The sequence below is a fragment of the Bufo gargarizans genome, chromosome 2 (genome assembly GCF_014858855.1).
Source record: "Bufo gargarizans isolate SCDJY-AF-19 chromosome 2, ASM1485885v1, whole genome shotgun sequence".
NCBI classification, from domain to species: Eukaryota; Metazoa; Chordata; class Amphibia; order Anura; family Bufonidae; genus Bufo; species Bufo gargarizans.
Window position 1 is genome coordinate 93,630,743 of NC_058081.1, and position 23,105 is coordinate 93,653,847.

Here is a 23,105-nt window from a genome sequence, read left to right on the forward strand (position 1 = left end):
ATGATAAATGCCATTTGCTGAAGTGAGACAACCCCTTTAATGATAATATACAATGGGCTGAATGGATGTAAGGTTTGCTTCTAGAGCATTCTAATGATATCAGGATGATCACATACGCAGCAGACGAGGAACAATCTGAATATGCAAAACATTACATTATCAATGCCAACTGAGAGTATACAGGAAAAAAAGTGAATGGAGCAAGTACTCGTCATTACACTGCACCTCCAAGATGACGTGTAGTGCAATGTAATGAAGAGGAGGCAGCGCTAGCGTGGAGCAGCTCCTCCTCTAATTGGCAGGGTGCCGGGTCCCGAGGATAGGTCATCAATATTAAATGGCTGCAAAACCCCTTTAAAGGGAACCTGTCAAGGGGATTTTGTGTATAGAGCCGAGGACATGGGTTGCTAGATGGCCGCTAGCAAATCCGCAATACCCAGTCCCCATAGCTCTGTGTGCTTTTATTGTGTAAAAAAACCGATTTGATACATATGCAAATTAACCTGAGATGAGTCCTGTACGTGAGATGAGTCAGGGACAGGACTCATCTCAGATTAATTCACATATCTATCAAAGCACACAGAGCTATGGGGACTGGGTATTGCGGATGTGCTAGCGGCCATCTAGCCACCCATGTCCTCAGCTCTATACACAAAATCCCGGTGACAGGTTCCCTTTAAACCAGTCTCTCCGGTCTCCTGTGCTGTTCTGTACGAGAGCAGCATCTATGAGTCTAGGCAGTGTGTAAAGTATTCCCCATAACACCAGATCATACATTGATTTGATGATACTTTGAGTTCTTGCTGTGATGCTGTTTTGGCTCATGAGACGGCACTCATTATAAATGACCATGCTCCATCAATTTTTGTGCATTGTTTATGTTTCATATGGAGTCAATACATTGTAATTCAATGAAGCAAAATTTCTGTATTAATTATGCTAATGATCTCCATACAAATAATTTTTTCCTGTTTCATTTATTTTTCGTTCGGTTCCTTATGCAGTGTGAAAAAATCTGACCGCCGGATTCACGGGTGGATTGCCGATAATTGCTGGTGTGCATCGGTACTTGCTGCTCAGCATTTAGCGGTAATCTGCATGTGGATCCTGCATTGCGTACGGGCGTTCTGCGTACGGGCGTTCTGCGTGGTCTTTCTCTGCAAAGCACAGCTTTTTGCTTCCTAATTCAGAAACTGAAAGTGTTTCATTCCATGGTTCTGGGCTGCTTTGCTCCACCACCTCTCTCCCTCTTTCTGCCTCAGTATGTTACCTTTGATTGTCACAAAGAGTCAATGAACTGCCAAACGGCAGGAAGGACGTCAGCGCTCTCATAGACTTCACAGTGAGTCATTTTCCATGAAAGTTCCTGGGTGAGTCACGACAGGCACCGACTGGAAAGCTGCACAAGCACCCAAAAGATACCCATAGTTCCCACAATTGACAGGGTCCACATACATGAGCCAGACGTTAGCTTGAATTTGGTTAAAGGGTTGTCCAGGATTTAACTATTGATGGCCTATCCTCAGGATGCACCATTGTAGTGGGGAAGCTCTGACCATTGTGTAGGCTATTGATAGTAAAATCCTGGAAAACCCCTTTAAGGACTAATTTAGTAGAATTCTTCAAAATGCTAGGAAAACCCTTGACATGTCGCAGTCCACAGCACAGCCACTGGGTGGCCTCATATTAACACATATAGGATAGACCGTTGATGACAGAGTATCGCAAAATTGTGTATTTTTAAACCAAGCTGGGCATCTTGTGTCATCTCAGGATATGTTTAGCCAAGGGGAAAGATAGGGAAGGACACCTCTGCAGAAAGTGGAGTGTATTTTCAGCTATTTCTAACTTCTGCAGAGCTAATGGTTGATGACCTAAAAGGCAACCTTTTAAAAATGATTCAGGTGTTTTTTTTTAGCCATTAATTTTATTAGCACCAGTGTATTCTCCTGCACTTTACACAGGGTATTGACAGTCGCCGTCACCAGTGTGCCCGCACATGTAGATATTTTAGGGGCAGTTTCTTAGGAACCCAATAATTAGTCACTGGCCCACACGTATCAATATTTTCTGACAAATATATCTTTTCGTACAATCCATTTATTGAATTTGATAGTGGAGAAGGTATGGCACGTTGTTTTAGTTTTGTGGCTTACATTTCATGCTAGCGTACTCGCGGCACAAAGATGTCACTTTTTTGCAGTTTTTTTTTTAAAGTTTCATTTTAAAGCTCTGACTAGAAAGTCACTCTGTCCCAGTTGTCTAATATGAACACAAAGTGGCACACGCATTGCAAGCAATCATTTTTGGTGCAAACACTTTATACATCACACACACAAAGTGTCCGTTAGTATTTCCGCCAACAATGCATCAAGAAAGTGGCATTGATACATGTGTGCCGGGAGTTGGACCCTCATCGATCAGATAATGATGACCTATCTTAAGGATAGGCCATCACCATCAGAATCCTAGAAAACCTCTTTAAAGGGGTTGTCCGCTTTTTTTTTATATTGATTACCTATTCTTAGGATAGGCCATCAATATCAGATCGGCGGGGATCCGACACCCGGCACCCTGCCGATCAGCTTTATGAAGAGAACACGGCGCTGCCTTCTCTTCACTTTTTACCTGCTCGCTGTCGACATTGTATCACCTAAATAGGAAGGAGCCGTCCCACTGAAGTGAATGGGATAACAGAGTTGTAATTACTCTGCTTGCCGCTGCAGTCGAGACGGTGAGCAGGTTAACAGTGAAGAGAAGGCAGCAGCTGATCAATGGGGGTGTCCAGAGTCAGCCCCCTGCCATCCTGATATTGATGACCTATCCTGAGAATAGGTCATCAATATAGAAAAAAGCGGACAACCCCTTTAAGGACTCGCTGCGCACAGTACTTAATATAGTATGCTAATACTAGAAGAAGTTTAAAGTTCACTAAGTTTTCAAAGTTTCACTTTCCTGCAGGATTGTCCTGGCTCAGGATGCAGTGAAGATTGGACCATTTGCTGCACAGAAAGTGCCAAAATGCATCTCTTTAATTATAAAATATTCAGTAATCCAGGCGATAAGAGCCCATCTGCCTGAGTCAGTCCTATGGAGTAGATATGAGCTAAAAACTTGGAGACCCCAAGGTGCACATAATAAGCTCCAATCACCCTTTGATGACACAATCCCAGGCAGGTGGTGACATTGTAATATGTAAAATGAGTCCCCGAGAGATTGTCTCCATCTGTGTACAGTAGTTCTTGTGTGCAGAAATCACAGTATGGAGCGTTAAAGTGTGGCGATACAATCACTGCCTCTGATTACCTGAGACCATCAATTATTCATGGCTTAACCTTGTGTTCTGCTGACAGCCTGTAGATGAAATGTTTCACCCTCGAGGGTATTTACATCTTCGGCGGCACTGGATTTTCATGTTTGCATAATTGTATTTCTTACGGGATTATATATAAGGCAGGTTTGTATAAGGAGGGGGTTGCTTAATGTAAAAATCATAAATGTCTAATGCATTCTACAACGCTAGACGTTTTCATCCTACAAAAGCCTTAGCTTAATATTGTGGTTGATAGTGTGTTCTGTCTCGTAATATTATTCACAGATGGAGACAGGAATGTGCCGTTTTTCTGCTTCGAATCTTTTAAGATGCAGTTTGGGTCTGCGTGGAAGATTTTAGTGTCTTTTTATTTAAGCTAAACAGCAAACTATATATTATTCGGATAATAATATTATACATTTGTATCATTTTTGCAACTTCCCGCACTTCTGTATAGGGATTTTTCTTCCCGTCCTATCGAGCAGAGAAGAAAGGACGGAGGAGGAGGCCGTCTGACTCTGACCTGTACTACTATGTGTTAGCTCGGAAAGGGTGTGTCGTCATTAACCTGGTAGAAGATGAAATCATACTTGCTGACTTTTAAGAATTATTTCTGGGGAGACTTGAGATGCCGTGCAGACATTAAAAGGGGGTTTCCTGTGAAATAATTTTGTATTTAAAAAAAAAAATGCACAGAAGGGTTTAAAAATGAAAAAAAAATAAAAAATGATTACTCAACTCACCGATTCCTCACCAGTCCCGTTTGATACTTGGGTTCCTACTGGTCCTGTCTCAAAGCATAGGAAATGCCTGCTCAGCTGGTAACTGCATTGACCTGTCTCAGCCAGAGCGGTTTGATTGAAAGGTCAGAGTCATTTCTTGTGTGTCAAGCCTGGCATCATGAAGTGGATATCCACTGGAACCGGAGCAGTCCCTTTAACTTTACCCACAAGCACAGGCCATGCCATCATAGCAGTCTAGTGCTTCCACAAGCAGTGACATTGGAGCAGATTAGCCAGACAGAATTTTTCTTTTTTCTGGACAACTTATCCAAAAATCACGGACAGCCAAAACATGGACGAACTGGAAAACCATAATGAATGAGGAAGATAAGTAATCCATGTCTGTAGCCAGGGTGGATTTGATTTAAATCAAACCGATTTAAATCACTAGTCAGTAAGGCTTGATTTAAATCATAGTTTTTTACATAAAGATTCATATTTGGACAATTTTTCTGTTGTACTTAGGAAGGAGAAAAATAATCATTACCTTAATAATAACAATTTAAATAGGATTTATTCAACTGAAACAATAACATTACAGCATGTTATTTGCTTAAACATCCATGTTTGTTGCAGTGTTTGCATTTTGCACGCATGCCTGCCTTACCGATAGGTAAAGGAACTTCATTAAAATATTGCCAAACTGGGTCTCTTTTACGGCCTGCTGCCATTTTTTCCTCCAAGGAAAGAATGTGATAAACCTCAGGTCATACACACAAAAAGATCCAAAGACTTGTCTGTCTGTGGCTGTGCAGTACTGTGCTCAGAAAGTTTCACTTTCATTTTGTAGTACTCCTTGTCTGCTTGCCTTTTCCTCCTTACACTTAGTTTCACTTTCTTCTTGTGCAGATCTATTCCACTCCAAACAATCAGAAAAATATTGTTTATATTCTATTCACTGAACTTTAAACTTAGCACTGAAGGGGTTGATTCTGTATTTATAGGTTTGTAGAAGTTAGGATTAAGATCTTTTTCTCAACTCTTTTCATGTTATAAATTCAGTTTTGAGAACTCCAAAATTAAACCAAGCATCTGTGATAATATCTTGTAGGCAGAGAAACTACCCAGTAATCTTACAAAAACCTCTGGAAGAGCATGACATTGTGAATGGAATAATGGAATTTAACATATACAGCCTTATTCTACATAATTAAAAAAAGTAATATTTATTTCATAATGAAATAACCTTTGGATGGTAATATATTTTCCTCAAAAAGCATTTTATATAAAAAAAAATCTGATTTAAATCAAAAAAATCCGATTTAAATCCAAAAAATCTGATTTTTTTTTATTTATTTTTTAAAAATCATTGATTTTTATCCACCCGGTCTGTAGCTCAGTATAAAAACTAATTACCGGCATTTGCTATGAGCTGTAAAATGATCATAATTACCACGAAAATAATTTAGTCAAGTGAAACCAGCCTCAAAAAATTCACGGGCGCATCTATTTTTTTTTTCACGGATGCCAGGAAAAAAGTGGCCTATTTTTACGGACTTTCCAGAGGTTTCTGGATGGTTGGCAACCCAGCATTGGAGTGCCCCCAATAAAAAGTGCCAGCAGACTGAGCCATATATAAAATGAAGGCAGCAGAGTGCCCCCAATAGACATTGTTAGCAGTAGAGTGCCCCAACCCGTTATCAAGCTGCTAAAACAGTTTCATTGCCTAAAAAAATTACACATACAATGGAAGCAGGGTCCTCCCAGGCATGAGTGATCAAGTAGCAACATTGTGGTTATGGCGCCAGAGAACTGAAATGATGAGGTGTCCCAAATCCATGGCCAGGCGAGGGAAATATGAAAACACTGAAATATGATTGGAATGAGACTAATGACATAATAATTTCTGGCATGTATTCTCCGAAGACAGAAGGCTGACCCTCAGATTTCAGCCACAGGTGTGCTGCTGTTTTCCAGTTAGATATTCATCATGGCAACTTCCATCCAAAGTATGGGAGATGCCTCTTTCCATGGCACAAAAATACCAAATATCAGCGCAGAAATTTTATTGCGCATGTGTAAGGAATATGCAGATTGTATGTGGTCTGCACTGAAATTCAGTATGAAGTTTATGCCGTAATAATGCTTGAAATTTTGTAATGTAAACATAGCCTAGTCTTTTCTTAGATTAACGCCAACTTGGTGATCAGCTATTTGCCTTGGATCCGACTTCTCTAATCCTTGACAATCAGATAATACTTTTTGAGGGCATATTAGTGCTGTCTGCATCTTTCTGTTCTGGATCATAGAGGGAGGACCTCTTTTTTGATGTCCATAGTTTCTAATAGAGCGTATGGACATATGTTCTACATACAAGGCAATTCCTTTAAAAGAAAAAGGCAGGAGGGACACAGGTTGTGCCTCTCCTGCCCTTCCATCACCACATGAAATTTTGAAAAAATGTGTGAATCTATATTAGCTAGGTTATCGCATACGTCATATTCATAGCAAGTTCATCTTTCAGGAGAACACTATTACTTTTTATTTTGGTAGTGGTGTAATAAAAATGCAGATACATCAAACATTTACCTGCCTGGAGCCATCATAATGTAAGAGAATGAACATTAAACGTTTCCTCTCTTCAGAACATCCTTTAGTCACCTGGAGTTGAAAAAGAAATGGATTTTTCTCATTTGCTTTTCTCTGTTTAAAATTTTATGACAGTGAACAGCAAAGTAATAGTAGTCAAGGATCATTAATGTCTTTAGATATTACAGACAAGGAGTCATCAAGCTGTACCAGATCTTGAGAAATATTTAGGTTTACTTTTAGTCATCAATATTATGGCGTAACTTGACAGTATAGAGAATGCAAAGGTTAGTAAAAGTTACATGCAGGTAGCTATGTATGTATGTAGTTACGAAGACTGAATGATAAATTACACCCTCTAATGTGGACTGTGTGGAGTGGGTACAGTTAACTGGGACATCACTCAAGACAATGATCTGGTTTGCCAGATTGTTCTCACTAATAGTCATCTTTTTCATAAGATTTGGTATTCCCCTTACTCAGTCCTTTTCTCCAGATTTAGTATAGTTTATACCTAACATTTAGAAAATTTTGTATAAATCAGTAGGATGTGAATATTTTAAGTTTTAAACATATGTAAAGGCACATTTACATGCACTGACCAAGCAGGCATTTATCGGGAAGAGACATTCATTCACCTTCATTGCTATCGCTCTTCGTCATAGAGATTCATTGTTTCTGAGCCATAGATCACTGTTCACACAGCACGATCTGCTGCCCAGAAATGATGATTAACGTTCGTTCTCTATAATTGTTTATCGGTATCTCATCTGCCTGTGCAATCCCAGATAATGAATGGAACAGAATGGGTAGGTACAAATTGTTTCTCCCATATTCAGTATGCATCTGCCTGTGTAACCCTGCCGGTGGAAACAAGCATTGATGGATGTCTTATTATCCATTGGCGCTTGCACTGCCCGGTCATTGGGCAGTGTAATAGGGCCCTTAGGTGTCCACACAAACTATCATTTTAGCTGAGTTTTTCTCGTTCATCCGGAGAAGTTCAGCACCTTCATATGGACTGATTATTTGGAATGAAGGTACCAAAGTTCTTTCTCGATAATCGGCCGTGTAACCTGCCATTAGGGGAAAATGGAAAATATCCTACCTTTTAGCAGCCTGGAGTTCCCTTTTCCCTGTTGGAACTCTCTGTAATCTTTTTAAATCTCCCAAAAAAGTCAGTTTAGATAAGTATAAAGCAGTTAAGCGGGGACAGGAGGGAGATGCAGCTGCAGTTTCTCTTATTCAGCATGCTGTGTGATAGGAGGGTAAACGGGAGGAGGGGGGGACCTCTGAATGACTCAGAGCAGACATCACAACCTAATATGACATCAGGAAGAGCCCATACATTCAACATGCATGGATAAAGAAAATGAACAATTATAAACTAGCAGAAGATGAGAAAAAGACCCCAAATCAGGTTATAACTAACATTTCTGCCTGTACTACAGCCATCATATATCTAAAGCTCTCTGAGGAGGGATTAATGCACCTTACATTCTTGTTGTAATAATAGGCACGCTTTTGTGGACCAATGTCCCTAAAATGTAGGACCATGATTTACACTGGCCAGGAGAATTATTGTTCCGCCAGGTATGGGAGTGATTAGGAGTTATATCATTCAAGATGAATTTTAAACATTTGCCTGGTATCGCAGTCACTGAGACCCACAGGAGGCTAATGATGGACTAGCCTTTCCAGAGAATTATCAAATTTATTTTGATTTAAAGGGGTTGTCCATCCATTTACATTAAAAAAGCTCAATAGTCGCTGATTCCGTTCCAGCATTTCATGATCCCTTTTGACTCACTCACTGGCTGAGCGGTAATTTCCTGCGTGCCAAGGTGGGCCACAGACCACTGGGGGACTGTGAAGAATCGAATGTAAGTGGCAGAGGATCCGTGAGGGTAATTATCAATATTACCACGTCCTTCTGGCTTGGGGTACTTTCACACTTGTGTTATTCTTTTCCAGTATTGAAATCCGGTAAAGGGTCTCAATACCGGAAAACAAAGCTTCCATTTTATCCTAATGCATTCTGAATGGAAAGCAATCCGTTCAGTATACATCAGGATGTATTCCGTTCCGTCCCTTGTACGGTATTTGACTGGACAAAATATCACAGCTTCCTGCAGTATTTTTTCCGGACAAAATTCCGGAACACTACCTCGCTTGCCAGATTCGGCATTAATTTCCATTGAAATGTATTAATGCCGGTACCAAGTGTTCTGGAAATCCGGTATTTCAATGAATAAGTCTAACGGATCCAGAAAAAAAGATATATGTTTGCATATGGATTTCCGGATCCGGCAGGCAGTACGAACGCGCTGTAAAAAGCCCTACGCCCCAAGAAGTACAGGAGCTTCATTGGGGCGTATTGTCACACGTAACACCTCTGTTTTTCATTGCACGCCTCTGTGGTCAATAGCAAGAACGCGCGTACGACGCGCGTTTCCAAAATGCAAATACCCCTCAAAAATGCCCGATAAAAACGCCTGTAAACAGCGCTTATCGAATACGCTCAGGTGTGAACCCAGCCTTAACGTTCTTGTCAGAACGCATACATCGTATCTATTTCTGATCTATTTGCTGTCCCTCAGTTTTAACACTTATCTTGTTAAAGGTTTTCTGTCACCAGAATTAACCCTATTAAACTGGCTGACATTAGCGATGTGCTAATGTCAGCAGACCCTAACTCTACTATTCTTATGCTTATTTATAGCCCCTTACTGCACAATTTTAACTTTGATATGCAAATGAGTCTCTAGGAGCAGGGTGGACATTGCTCCTGCTCCTAGAGGCTCCGTTCTCCCACCTCAAATCATGCCCTGCCATCCAGGCAGCGTTCATCTCCTCCTGCCGGCCCTTTGTGCTGGGTAAATGGCACTGCGCAGGAGCAAGATTTATCCAGCACTCCGGGTCGGCAGGAGAAGACCAGCGCTGGGCCTGTCAATTAAGGACGGCTGGGCGGGACATGAGGTAGGCGAACGGAGCCTCTAGGAGCAGGAGCAACTTCCCCCCCTGCTCCTAGAGGCTAATGTTAAAATTGTGCATTAAGGGGCTATCGATAATCATAAGAATAGTAGAGTTAGGATCTGCTGACATTAGCACATCGCTAATGTCAGCCAGTTTAATAGGGTTAATTCTGAGGACAAAAACCCTTTAAAATTCAAGCCACAGAGATATCGCACCTCTGCCCCAGACTGTGTGACATTCAGAAGAATAAAGCCCAGACGGGAGAAATTTCAAGCCTCGGCAAAGTGATTATTTTTGTTGCTGTTATTCGGCAGTCTATTCATGTTCATTAGATACAGCCCCAGTATAAATACCAGAGGGTCACTGATCTCCATCACCTGCCTATAGGTGACTCATTGTCTCCTGCTGATCCGTGCAAGCTGTATTCTTCTCAAAATCCTGCCTTGTCCAGAAAGCTAATACAAAGGCCCGATGTTTCATGTGCATGAAAGTCCCAATTCACTTACGGAAGCTTTTCATGTTCTCTTGTATGAAGTTTGCATTTTGAACGTGTGCAGAAAATACAGATTTATACTTTTTGTAATCCTTACATGTTATAATGCAACACAACCTCTTATATGGTGTGTGAGGATAGATAAATCAGCCAGTCCTCATATTTTTTTTTACTATTTGACCTTGTTCTGTATTTGACCACCATGAAACATGGAAAGTAACATCAGGCGATTGGCAAATACCTGTAACATAGTAACATAGTACATAAGGCCGAAAAAAGACATTTGTCCATCCAGTTCGGCCTGTTATCCTGCAAGTTGATCCAGAGGAAGGCAAAAAAAAAAAAAAAACCCTGTGAGGTAGAAGCCAATTTTCTCCACTTTAGGGGAACATAAACTTCCTTCCCGACTCCAATCAGGCAATCAGAATAACTCCCTGGATGAACGACCCCTCTCTAGTAGCTATAGCCTGTAATATTATTAAGCTCCAGAAATACGTCCAGGCCCCTCTCTAGTAGCTATAGCCTGTAATATTATTAAGCTCCAGAAATACGTCCAGGCCCCTCTTGAATTCCTTTATTGTACTCACCATCACCACCTCCTCAGGCAGAGAGCTCCATAGTCTCACTGCTCTTACAGTAAAGAATCCTCTTCTATGTTTGTGTACAAACCTTCTTTCCTCTAGACGCAGAGGATGTCCCCTCGTCACAGTCACAGTCCTGGGGATAAATAGATGATGGGAGTGATCTCTGTTCTGACCCCTGATATATTTATACATATTAATTAGATCTCCCCTCAGTCGTCTTTTTTCTAAAGTGAATAACCCTAATTTTAATAATCTTTCAGGGTACTGTAGTTGCCCCATTCCAGTTATTACTTTAGTTGCCCTCCTCTGGACCCTCTCCAGCTCTGCTTTGTCAGCCTTGTTTACAGGAGCCCAGAACTGTACACAGTACTCCATGTGTGGTCTGACTACCGATTTGTAAAGTGGTAGGACTATGTTCTTATCACGGGAATCTATGCCCCTTCTGATGCAACCCATTATCTTGTTGGCCTTGGCAGCAGCTGCCTGACACTGGTTTTTGCAGCTTAGTTTGCTGTTTATTAAAATTCCTAGATCCTTTTCCATGTCGGTGTTACCGAGTGTTTTACCATTTAGTATGTACGGGTGACTTGCATTTTTCCTTCCCATGTGCATAACTTTACATTTATCAGTGTTAAACCTCATCTGCCACTTATCTGCCCAAGCCTCCAATCTATCCAGATCCCTCTGTAGTAGTATACTGTCCTCTTCAGTGTTAATTACTTTACACAGTTTAGTGTCATCTGCGAAAATTGATACTTTACTATGCAAGCCTTCTACAAGATCATTAATAAATATATTGAAGAGAATAGGGCCCAATACTGACCCCTGAGGTACCCCACTAGTGACAGTGACCCAATCTGAGTGTGTACCGTTAATAACCACCCTCTGTTTTCTATCACTGAGCCAGTTACTTACCCACATACAGATGTTTTCTCCAAGTCCGTCTCCCAGTCCGTCTGTATTAAAACCATTATAATTGCTCAACAGATTATTACTATTTAACACCATCAACTTCTGCAGGTAACACATTATAATAATTGCAGAAGTCAGTGTGTTAAAGACAAGTGAAACATTACAATTGCAGGATACATTTGCTAGGAACCCTACCCATATGAGCTTGCAATCTATATGGGATAGGTGAGATATGCAATGGGTCAGGGAACAAGCAAAGCTGCTCTGGACATATCATGTGGAGGCAGCCTTGGAATGCTGGTTGGAGAAGGGGTAAGTCTTCGGTGAGTGTTTGATGATTGATTGATACCGTTGAAGAGTGACAGATTGAGCAAGGGCATTCTAGAAGCGAAGGAAAGCACAAGAAAAGCCTTTTGTGTGAGAGTGTGAGGAGATGATGAGAGAGGTCCAGAGGTGGTTGTTATTGACAGACTGATAGGCTCTTCATTCAGAGATGCCATGAGACAGGATCTATAGCCCTTATTTCTGAACTCCTGACGGCTCATAATCCCTCATATCTCAATGCTTATCATTTGATAAGAATGTAACTTAAATGAGTGTTTATGAGCTGTCAGGAGTTCAGAGATAAGGGCTATATATATCCTGAGCTGCTGTCTGACTGGATTTGCTGTAAAAGGAGAGCCTGCCAGTCTGCAAATGCACTGAAACTGAAAGCTGTAGAGCAAAACTTTTTGAAATTTTTAATAAAGACCAATTAAAACAAATAATTTTTAGCCCAAAATGACTAGAACGAAATAAAAAAGAATTGCTCCCAAAGTGGCCACAGCTTTTTGAAGGGGGTTACTCCTCGTAGCTAACATGGAGAGGAGAGGTGTAGGGGCGTGACTGCAATGCAATGAAGGCAAGCAGAGCAAACCCTGAGAAACATTACTGAGCAAAGCATGCTGGGTTTGTTTAGCTAACCCAGCAAGAAGCTAATGAAAACAGGAAGTTCTGCATGTACTTCCTGCCAGTATGCAGTGATGCTGTGAAAAGGGGATGGAAACAGACATACTATATGGGGCAAAATATGCATTGTTTGGGCTGCTGTGGGCAGATACTGTAAAAAAAAATATTAAGAAACTAGAGAACCCCTTTAAGGCTGAGCTGTATATGCTGCAGCACATGGCAGAGTGTGAAAAAAAGTATGTAATTTTAGCCAGTTACTGTATGTCCTCCATTATATACATTAAGTCTCCCATATTCTTTCTAAATTGAGACATTATGTTTATTCCTTTTGTTATGTACCGGTATATTCCTTTTGTTTTTGAACCTTTTTGAGAAGGCCGCCCCTTTACCTGGACCAGGTTTCCCATAATAGATTTCAGTTCCAACAAAGACTATGTATACCGAACATCTTCTATGGGGATGGTCCTCTAAGTGAAGACCATTTTCAATGCAAGTTTCACTGTACTTCTGCTAATTTAACCATTTTTTTTTATTGGGAAGGTTCCTATAACAAACCTAACCAAAAGTTTGTTCAAATGCCAGGACTTATTAGTAGCAGTTTTTTGTCAACCAGGGTTCCCTTGGGTTCCTTGAGCCCTGATCAGGGGTTCCCCAGAATGCAGCAATGACAAGATCTGTAACTTTTACGGTAGTGAAGGCAAACTACTTTCATCCTGCTCAAAGATGCTTTACAAAGCAGTAAACTATGTATGACCAATAGCTTTACCCGCAATATATTTCAGATGTAGTTATCAATTGTTTTTATTAGTTGCATGTATAATGGGCTAAAAAGCATTTTTTTTTATTGCTTTAAAAGAAAATGTTGTCCCTTTTGGCTTCAGCTTGTAGGTATTGCAGTACATAGTAAGCTACTATAATTCAGCTTAGATGAGCACTCAAGAGAGTACAGGGAGGGCTGCAGAACCTGCTGTCTGCCAGCTTTAGCACAGGATGGCATTCTGCAGCTGCTGTGTAATATATTACATGCGAGCTGCGGGAGCCAAATGGTTCAAAAATTATAATAAAAAATTACAGAAATGTTGTTTAGTACATACTGTAATACATTCAATGTAAAAAAAAAACAAGATCCAAAGTTGTCTATAGGTTAGCCTGTAACTTACAGGAATATATGTGAACAATCATTGCATGCTGTTTAAGCTTGGCCTGAACATGTTGTCCTGTGTGCATGTCGTGTTTTATAGGCCAGAAGATGCAGGATCGGACAGTAATTTCAATGTGACTGATAAACTGTATTAGGGATCGACCGATTATCGGATTTACCGATATTATCGGCCGATATTCAGGATTTTGAACGCTATCGGTATCGGCATTTATTTTGCCGATATTCCGATACTGTATGGGGAACACAGATCGCGCTGCTGACAGCGCTCTCCGTGTTCCCTCAGCAGCAGCACAGGGGAGAAGGAGCAGTGTCTCCTCCCCCTGTGCTGCTGCTGCTGCCGCCAATGAGAGGACAGGGGACAAGAGGAGGGGAGGAGCTATGGCCACTGCGCCACCAATGAAGCTTAATCTCTCATTTATTCATATACAGGAGGCGGGAGCTGCAGGATCACATAGCCGGCTCCCGGCCTCTATGAGCTGTAGCTGCGATCTGCGGTAGTTAACTCCTCAGGTGCCGCGGATCGCAGCTACTTGTCATAGAGGTCGGGAGCCGGCTATGTGATCCTGCAGCCAGCTCCCGCCTCCTGTATATGAATAAATTAGAGATTAAGCTTCATTGGTGGCGCAGTGCGCCCCCCCAAGCCCCCCAGTATTAGACATTGGTGGCGCAGTGCGCCCTTCCCCCCCAGTATTAAGCATTGGTGGCGCAGTGCGCCTCCCCCCCCCCCAAGCCCCCCCAGTATTAAGCATTGGTGGCGCAGTGCGCCCCCCCTCACCCCGAGTATTAAGCAGTGGTGGCGCATAGGGCCCCCCACCCCAGTCGCAGTGCGCCCCCCCACAGGATCCTCTCCTCCCCTGCTCCTCCGATCGGAGCCCCAGCAGTGTAATGCTGGGGCTCCGATCGGTTACCATGGCAGCCAGGACGCTATTGAAGCACACAGCAGCAGGGACAGTGTGAGCTCCTATTCACCCTGATGGAGATCTATCAGGGTGAATAGGACAAGGGTTCTAGTCCCTAAGGGGGCTAAAAGTTAGTAACAAAAAAAAAAAAAAAAAAGTTACAAAAATAAAAAACACCAAAATATTAAATATAAATGAAAAAGAAAGATTTACAACAAAAAAAATACACATTAACAATAAACATTAATTTTCAGCAGATTTGTGGGAATTTTTATTTTTTTTTCAAAAATGAAAATTCCCAGAATATCGGTATAAATTATCGGCCTGAAAGCTCACAAATTGTCGGTATCGGTATCGGCCCTAAAAAATCAATATTGGTTGATCCCTAAACTGTATCTCGACCCAATGATTTTCAAGTCATAACATCACCAAAATGCAGTTTCACCAGTTGTACAGTAGTTTATTTGCTAACCTTTGCAGTGCATGGATCCCATCTGTTTATTAAAGGAGTTGTCTCATCCTGACTACCTCTTTACATACGCCCTATTGTGCCTGGACGTCATAGAACATGGGACTCACTTCTGCAAGCTCAAGTGGAGAACCAATAACATGGTGGACCTTGGCTTTCAATGTATTATATGGATCATCATTAATTTTAATGGCCCTAAATTTCCTCTGTAAGGGAAGTGTATGGTTCGCCACAGCTATCCCTGGTGATGACGTCTGACCTGCAGTGGTTTCTGAAGCCAGACCCATGGCGATCAGTTGATCAGCAGGACATATTAAATGTGAAATGTGGATGGCTTCCTAAAAAAAAAAACGTTTCTAAAGCATCAAGTTAACTGGATTATCTTCAAAACTATACTGCAGCCGTTTGGATTCCAGGCTGGCTCCATTGTATAGTTTAGTACACATTAATTAAAGTTTATGAGCGTTACCTAGAATAGATTTTTTTGGGGAAAAAAAGGTCCATATTCTTTAATTAGTCAGTCATCACAACAAAGAGTTAAGGAAATCCGTTTTCTGTGGAAAATATTCCGGTCTCATTCGGATCTAAAGACCTAATTCATCATCGGTGCAGCAGGGACAGGAGACATGAGCACTCCATTTGTTGTCATTTTCTAGATGCCCAGAGGTTAATTTCAATATCGGGGCACAGCGCTGAGGACGGTACGCCGCAACTCGCAGGGGATTTGTGTGCAAGCATGTTGTCTCTGTTATGTGATCAGTTAATATCCAGACACATGACAAGTCAGGACATTTCCTGCCTCTCCTTCCTCTACACTTTTTTGATTACATTTTAATTGCCAGTTTAATATGCTGGAGACTTGTATTCCCTCCATTCAAAATGGCATAGATAAAATGGAGGGCACAGGTCACCAGCTAGACAATGAATCAAATATTAACAGGGAATGACGCTGGAAGGCTTCATTTAACAGAGTGTCATGGATGAAAGTATGGATGTAGATAGGATGCTCGTTTTACATTTATACTGAATATAATAAAAATGTCAATTATAAGTGTCCTGTATAATGGCAGATCCGCGGAGACTAGTTTAATCTATTATCCAGAAATTCTGATTCAAGCAAGGAGAATCTGGATGCTTGTCAGACTGGAGGAAGAACATATAGCTAACAACCAACTAATATGGTTTTATTTTGAGTTATGGAGTTTCTTTATCCGTAGCTAGTTTTGAATAGTTTCCCAGTAATCCAGGGTATTTAAAGAGATCCTGTCACCATGAGGTTAAATCTACATTCACTACTTGAAAGGGGTCGTCTGAGTGTTTAAAAGGGTTTTCCAAGACTTTATAACTAATGACCTCTCCTCTGGACAGGTCATCAGTATCTGATCGGTGCTCTTTTCTGACATTGTCATTATTTCAGTACTAAGCTGTGCTGTTTTCGCCGCTGATCAGAAATTGGTGTGCCCGACTGAGAGAATGTAGTGCATGCACTACCCAGTGCACACCATGTTCTGATCAACTGCCGCACTTCTGTGACCGTGGAGAAGGAGGGAGAGTGTCCTTTGCAGCCAGCAAATAGGAGCAGTGCTCTCCTTTCTTCACTGCCCCATCAGAGTGGGAAGGAAGGGACTCGCTCCTTCCTTGTCCACTGCCATGCAGAATTGTGCAACCCCATTGGGGTTAAATGGGTTGTCCAAGACTTAAAAAGATCTCAGAGAGTGGCCGACCCGCATTGGGGTTCATACTTACCTGGTCCCCGCCATTGGGTTCTTGCCCCATTGCTCCTCGGCCGTCTCTGTAGCTCCACAATGCTCTGGCATCAACATCCTGTTGGTGGGCGCCACATGACGCGTCCGTCAACAGGATGTTGTAGATTAGCCACCATGTTCATTGTGACAGAGCTCTTCAAAAATCTACCACCTAAAGGGTTGTTTAGCCCTATAAAAATGCATCTGATTTCATTTGTTAATGCAAGCCACTCACGATACCATAGCATTTCTTTGGAATTTTTTAATTTATTATTTGGAGCTTGCTAAACTTCATTGGTCGGTACAAACACTGAAGTTCCTCATAACTGGGCATCCTCGCCACGACGCCACGTGATGTTTCAGGAGGACACACCTCCTTCATCACGTATGAATAGCTTACATTTACAAATAAAAACCCGTGTTTTAACCTGCCTATTACCATTACTGTTCTGGACATTGAGAGTGTGGTGGACTCGGGCCGTCTTGAACCGGGTGCACACTGATTGAAGTTAACGTAGACCCAGGTCCCATTATATGACCATTGATTTTCTACCACTCTGTGTGCACCATACCTGGTTATCACGCTTCATCACTGCAGCAGAGTACGCAAAGCATGGTGGGGTATCAGGAAATTACTGACTTCAAGCATTATAAGACATAAGGATTAGACAGGTTGGATTTTAGCTTGCCTTACTTTTCCACAGAGATAAGTGGCAACATGTGTGCTAGTTGCTTATCCCCTGCTTCTATTGAAATAATCATGCATGCTTAGTCACTGTGTTTATGTACAGTCGTGGCCAAAAGTTTTGAGAATGACACAAATATTAGTTTTCACAAAGTTTGCTGCTAAACTGCTTTTAGATCTTTGTTTCAGTTGTTTCTGTGATGCAGTGAAATATAATTACACCCATTCTTTCATAATCACTTCTTGGAGTTTGTCAGAATTAGTGGGTTTTTGTTTGTCCACCCCCCTCTTGAGGATTGACCACAAGTTCTCAATGGGATTAAGATCTGGGGAGTTTACAGGCAATGGACTCAAAATGTCAACGTTTTGGTCCCCGAGCCACTTAGTTATCACTTTTGCCTTATGGCACGGTGCTCTATCGTGCTAAAAAAAATGCATTGTTCTTCACCAAACGGTTGTTGGATTGTTGGAAGAAGTTGCTGTTGGAGGGTGTTTTGGTACTATTCTTTATTCATGGCTGTGTTTTGGGGCAAAATTGTGAGTGAGCCCACTCCCTTGGATGAGAAGCAACCCCACACATGAATGGTCTCTGGATGCTTTATTATTGGCATGACACAGGACTGATGGTAGCGCTCACCTTTTCTTCTCCGGACAAGCCTTTTTCCTGATGCTCCAAACAATCAGACAGAGGCTTCAGCGGAGAATATGACTTTGCCCCAGTCCTCAGCAGTCCATTCACCATATTTTCTGCAGAACATCAATCTGTCCCTGATGTTTTTTGGGGAGAGAAGTGGCTTCTTTGCTGCCCCTCTTGACACCAGGCCATCTTCCAAAAGTCTTCGCCTCACTGTGCGTGCAGATGCGCTCACACCTGCCTGCTGCCATTCCTGAGCAAGCTCTGCACTGGTGGCACTCCGATCTTGCAGCTGAATCCTCTTTAGGAGACGATCCTGGCGCTTGCTGGACTTTCTTGGACGCCCTAAAGCCTTCTTAACAAGAATTGAACCTCTTTCCTTGAAGTTCTTGATGATCCTATAAATTGTTGATTAAAGGGACACTGACAGGCCGAATTAGCATATTTAGTTATATATATGTCAGTGCAGGTCTTATACAGTCTATTAAAATCATCTAAGTATCCCCCCTGTCCACCTTATAAATACGGAAATATAAAGTTTTATAACCTGCTTGTCCGGTCACCAATCTGCCCAAAGGGCGGCGTTTCATCTGAAAATGCGCCCAGCCAGCCGCTCCCAACTGCCGTTCTGAGGCCCCGCCCAGCTTATCAATATTCACTTCGCTGGGCGGCAGCTACAACTCTCCACGGTCACGATCCTGCGCATGGGCACCTATCATTAACCCCCTTTGAGATGTGAGTGAGCAGCACTCTAAAGCGCTGCTATGAACAGTGCCTGGCGCATGCGCATGAGGCAGAGGCTGCAGCGGCCTCGGGGACGCAGGCAGGGTGTGTGCGCAGGCGCGATCTAACCACGGAGAGGGCGCAGGCGCAGTAGATTAGACATGACCGATGCCAGGAGGATTCAATTGTCCATGCGCAGGATCGTGACCGTGGAGAGTTGTAGCCGCCGCCCAGCGAAGTGAATATTGATGAGCTGGGCGGGGCTTCAGAATGGCAGTTGGGAGCGGCTGGCTGGGCGCATTTTGACATGAAACGCCGCCCCTTGGGCAGATTGGTGACCGGACAAGCAGGTTATAAAACTTTATATTTCCGTATTTATAAGGTGGACAGGGGGGATACTTAGATGATTTTAATAGACTGTATAAGACCTGTACTGACATATATATAACTAAATATGCTAATTCGGCCTGTCAGTGTCCCTTTAAGGTGCAATCTTAGTAGCCACAATATCCTTGCCTGTGAAGCCATTTTTATGCAATGCAATGATGGCTGCACATGTTTCTTTGCAGGTCACCATGGTTAACAATGGAAGAACAATGATTTCAAGCATCACCCTCCTTTTAACAGGTCATGTCTGCCATTTTAACCCAATCAGCCTGACATAATGATCTCCAGCCTTGTGCTCGTCAACATTCTCACCTGAGTTAACAAGATGATTACTGAAATGATCTCAGCAGGTCCTTTAATGACAGCAATGAAATGCAGTGGAAAGTTTTTTTGTGGGATTAAGTTCATTTTCATGGCAAAGAAGGACTATGCAATTCATCTGATCACTCGTCATAACATTCTGGAGTATATGCAAATTGATATTATAAAAACTTAAGCAGCAACTTTTCCAATTTGCAATATTTATGTAATTCTCAAAACTTTTGGCCACAACTGTAGAAGCCAAGCAGGGTTCATTGGCTTTATGGTAAAGGTCACCTTAAGGGTACTTTCACACTTGCGGCAGAGTGATCCGGCAAGCAGTTGCCAGATCCGTCAAAACGTATGCCAACTGATGGCATTTATAAGACTGATCAGGATCCTGATCCATCTTACAAATGCATTAAAATGCCGGATCCGTCTTTCCGGTGTCATCCGGAAAAACGGATCCGGCATTGTTTTTTTTTTTTCTCACATTTTTTTTTGGTCTGTGCATGCGCAGACTGGAAGGACGGATCCGACATTCCAGTATTTTAAATGCCGGATCTGGCACTAATACATACTTATGAAAAAAAAATGCTGGATCCGGCATTCAGCACGTGTTCCGTTTTTTTGGCCGGAGATAAGTTAACTTCGTCCTGAAAAGTCAAAAAGACTGAACTGAAGACATCCTGATGCATCCTGAACGGATTGCTCTCCCTTCAGAGTACATGGGGATAAAACTGATCAGTTCCCCTGGGACGGAACTCAGTGCCGGAAAAGAAAAACGCTGGTGTGAAAGTACCCTAAAAGAGTTGTCTCACTTCAGCAAATATCAATAATTATGTAGATAAAGTTATTACAAGCTACTTACTAATGTACTGTGATTCTCCATATTGCTTTCTTTGCTGGCTGGATTCCTTTTTCCATCACATTATACGCTGCTCATTTCCATGGTTACGACCACTGTGCAATCCAGCAGCGGTGGTCGTGCTTGCACACTATAGGGAAAAGTGCCAGCCTCTCTGGTGTCTGGGACCGTAGGACCACACATAGGCTACTGCTTTTTCCTTTACTGTGCAAGCACGGCCACTGCTGAAGGATTGCAGGGGGGTCATAACCTCTAGAAACGAGCAGTGTATAATGCGATGGAAAAATGAATCAAGCCAGCAAAGAAAGCAATATGGACAATCACAGTACATTAGTAAGAGCCTTGTATTAACATTCTCTACACGATAAATGCCACTTGCTGAATCTTTGATGCAGAATTTACAAGTGAAAACTTACTGAAATGCAGATGCATGGAATTAATTTAATTCATGTATTTTTCTTTCTTTTTGTTAGTTCTTCTGGGTGTTGCTGAGCATTTTCTTTGTTGAGATTCTCCTGATTGTCATCGAACTGGTGTTTGAAACTGAGGTATGTTAATATGCAAATCATAAATAAACTGGATGGGAATTATATAATAGCTGCAGTATAAAGCATGGAGAAAGGACAATGCAGCTGCCTAAGCCTCTGATGAGGCAGGAGGTGGATTTCAGACTTCTAACAACTCCACTCAGCTATTGTATAGATATGCCCCAAATACAGCACCAACAAGGCAAGCAGGCAGCCAACACTACTGAAGCTTACCCAACAGAAATAACTTTAATTCCTAGACAACAATTTTAGTCTGCATAGATTTTTTTTTTTGATTTTTTTTTTTTTTTTTTTTTTAGGGCCCCTGCACAGGGCCACTTAATGACTTAGTTTTGGATGGAGCTATAGGAGGTACAAAAAAACGCATCATGCTCCATTGGATGCTTTAGAGGCATTCTTCCCTAGATTCTTTTCTTGTATGCAGTATATTTCTATACATATGGCACCCAAAGGAGCATGCACGGCAGCACATGTGGGACGTATGGCACTGTACAGTCTCCTTGCACTGTTATACAGGCTTCATACACATTGCACTGCCATGTACATGAGCCTTGACCGTATAAATTATTTAGCATTGTGCATATGCCAACTAGATTTCATTTCCTTGGGCCAAAAAAATACTGCTCCTGGTTTGAGACAAAATAATAAAATATTAGGACACTTAAAGGAGCTGTCTAGGGAATAAACAGTTGTTAGCAAAGAGTTCAGAATGGGATAAAAAAAATTTAAGAAGCCATACTTACCCTTTCCGATCCCCCATTGCTCACATGCTGACACTAACCAGGTCCCGTTATTTACATCCTACAGATTTCCATGTAACTCGGCATCTACAGATTCTCTGTCCCGTGTAGATTTAGCCTTTATATGCAGAGACCTATTGCCATATGTTAGAACTAGTGAGTATCTACCTAGAAGAATTTCAGATCATGCCCCCCTCCTTCTGATTCTGTCCCAGCCATTCCCCCCCCCCCCCCCCCCCCAACAGGAGGTGGCATTTGAATCCAATATGGCTTCCTATTTTGCCAGTGGAGAGTAGCAGTTATGAAGCTATGGAACACTACTGGGATGAGAATGAGGGATCTTCGAACCCTCTGACAGAATGGGATGCTTTTCAGTCAGTTAGGAAGGAACTATGCAAAAAAAGAACTAAGTTAGAGAAAGAACTGTTAGACAGGGAGCGTGAATTTTCAATAGACCCGAGCAGTGAGAGGCAGGAGAGGTGGCTGGAGGCGCAGCATCTATTTAACTTGCATTTAACTGAATATACGCAAAAGAATTTCCTAGCCCAGAAGCAAAATAGTTTTTTTCAGATGGAGATAAGAATGGTAGGGCTTTGGCTTACTTGGCTCACTCGGAGGCCCCCTCAAACAATAGTTGCATTTTGAATGATCAGGGGATACTATTGATAGAGCCTAGAGATGTGTGCCGCCAATTTGCCTCATACTATTCTCACTTATATGCATCTAAAACGACATATATCCAAAGAGATATTGCCCGTTCTTTGACGGGGATTCATCTTCTCACTCTTACACGCGATGACAGAGAGGCTCTGGCGGCGCCCATAACAGAAGCTGAGATAGAATTTGCTATTGGTTCCTTGGCAACAACGAAGACCCCGGGTCCAGATGGTTTCCCGGCTGAATGGTACAAGCTATTCTCTAAACAACACAGTACTAGACTTGGGAAGCTTTTTGGGTATGCGTTTGAGCAGGGATCTTTACCTCCTTCTTTCTCTGAGGCAACAATTGTGGTGATCCACAAACCAGGGGAAACCTCAAGACCAATGCAGCTCTTACCAATCTATTTCGCTCCTAAATCTTGATATTAAGATTGTTGCCAAAATACTAGCGTTGCGTCTAAGAGAGGTAATTCTCTCTTTAGTCGGGGTGGACCAGTCGGGCTTCATGCCGGGGAAAATCACTGATATAAACTTAAGATGGTTATACACCAATCTTCAGGTTAGTCATGACAATCGGGGTATGAGAGCCCTTGCCTCATTGGATAACGAGAAAGCTTTTGATTCGGTGGAGCGGGATTTTATGTGGATGACACTAAAGCAGATGGATTTCCCTAGGGATTTTTTGCTCTGGTTGCAAATGCTTTATGAATCCCCCACAGCGAGGGTTAAAGTCAATGGGTATGTTTCAG

At 42.1% G+C, this 23,105-nt stretch overlaps 1 protein-coding gene across 1 annotated transcript in view; it reads left to right on the forward strand.

The window, feature by feature from the left end:
• Positions 1 to 23,105, forward strand: part of LOC122929523 (tetraspanin-15-like) — a 238,986-nt gene that overhangs the window by 81,283 nt on the left and 134,598 nt on the right. The window contains exon 3 of the mRNA XM_044283124.1: positions 20,883 to 20,957. Coding sequence (XP_044139059.1) covers positions 20,883 to 20,957 — 75 coding nt within the window. The remainder of the gene's footprint in view (positions 1 to 20,882; positions 20,958 to 23,105) is intronic.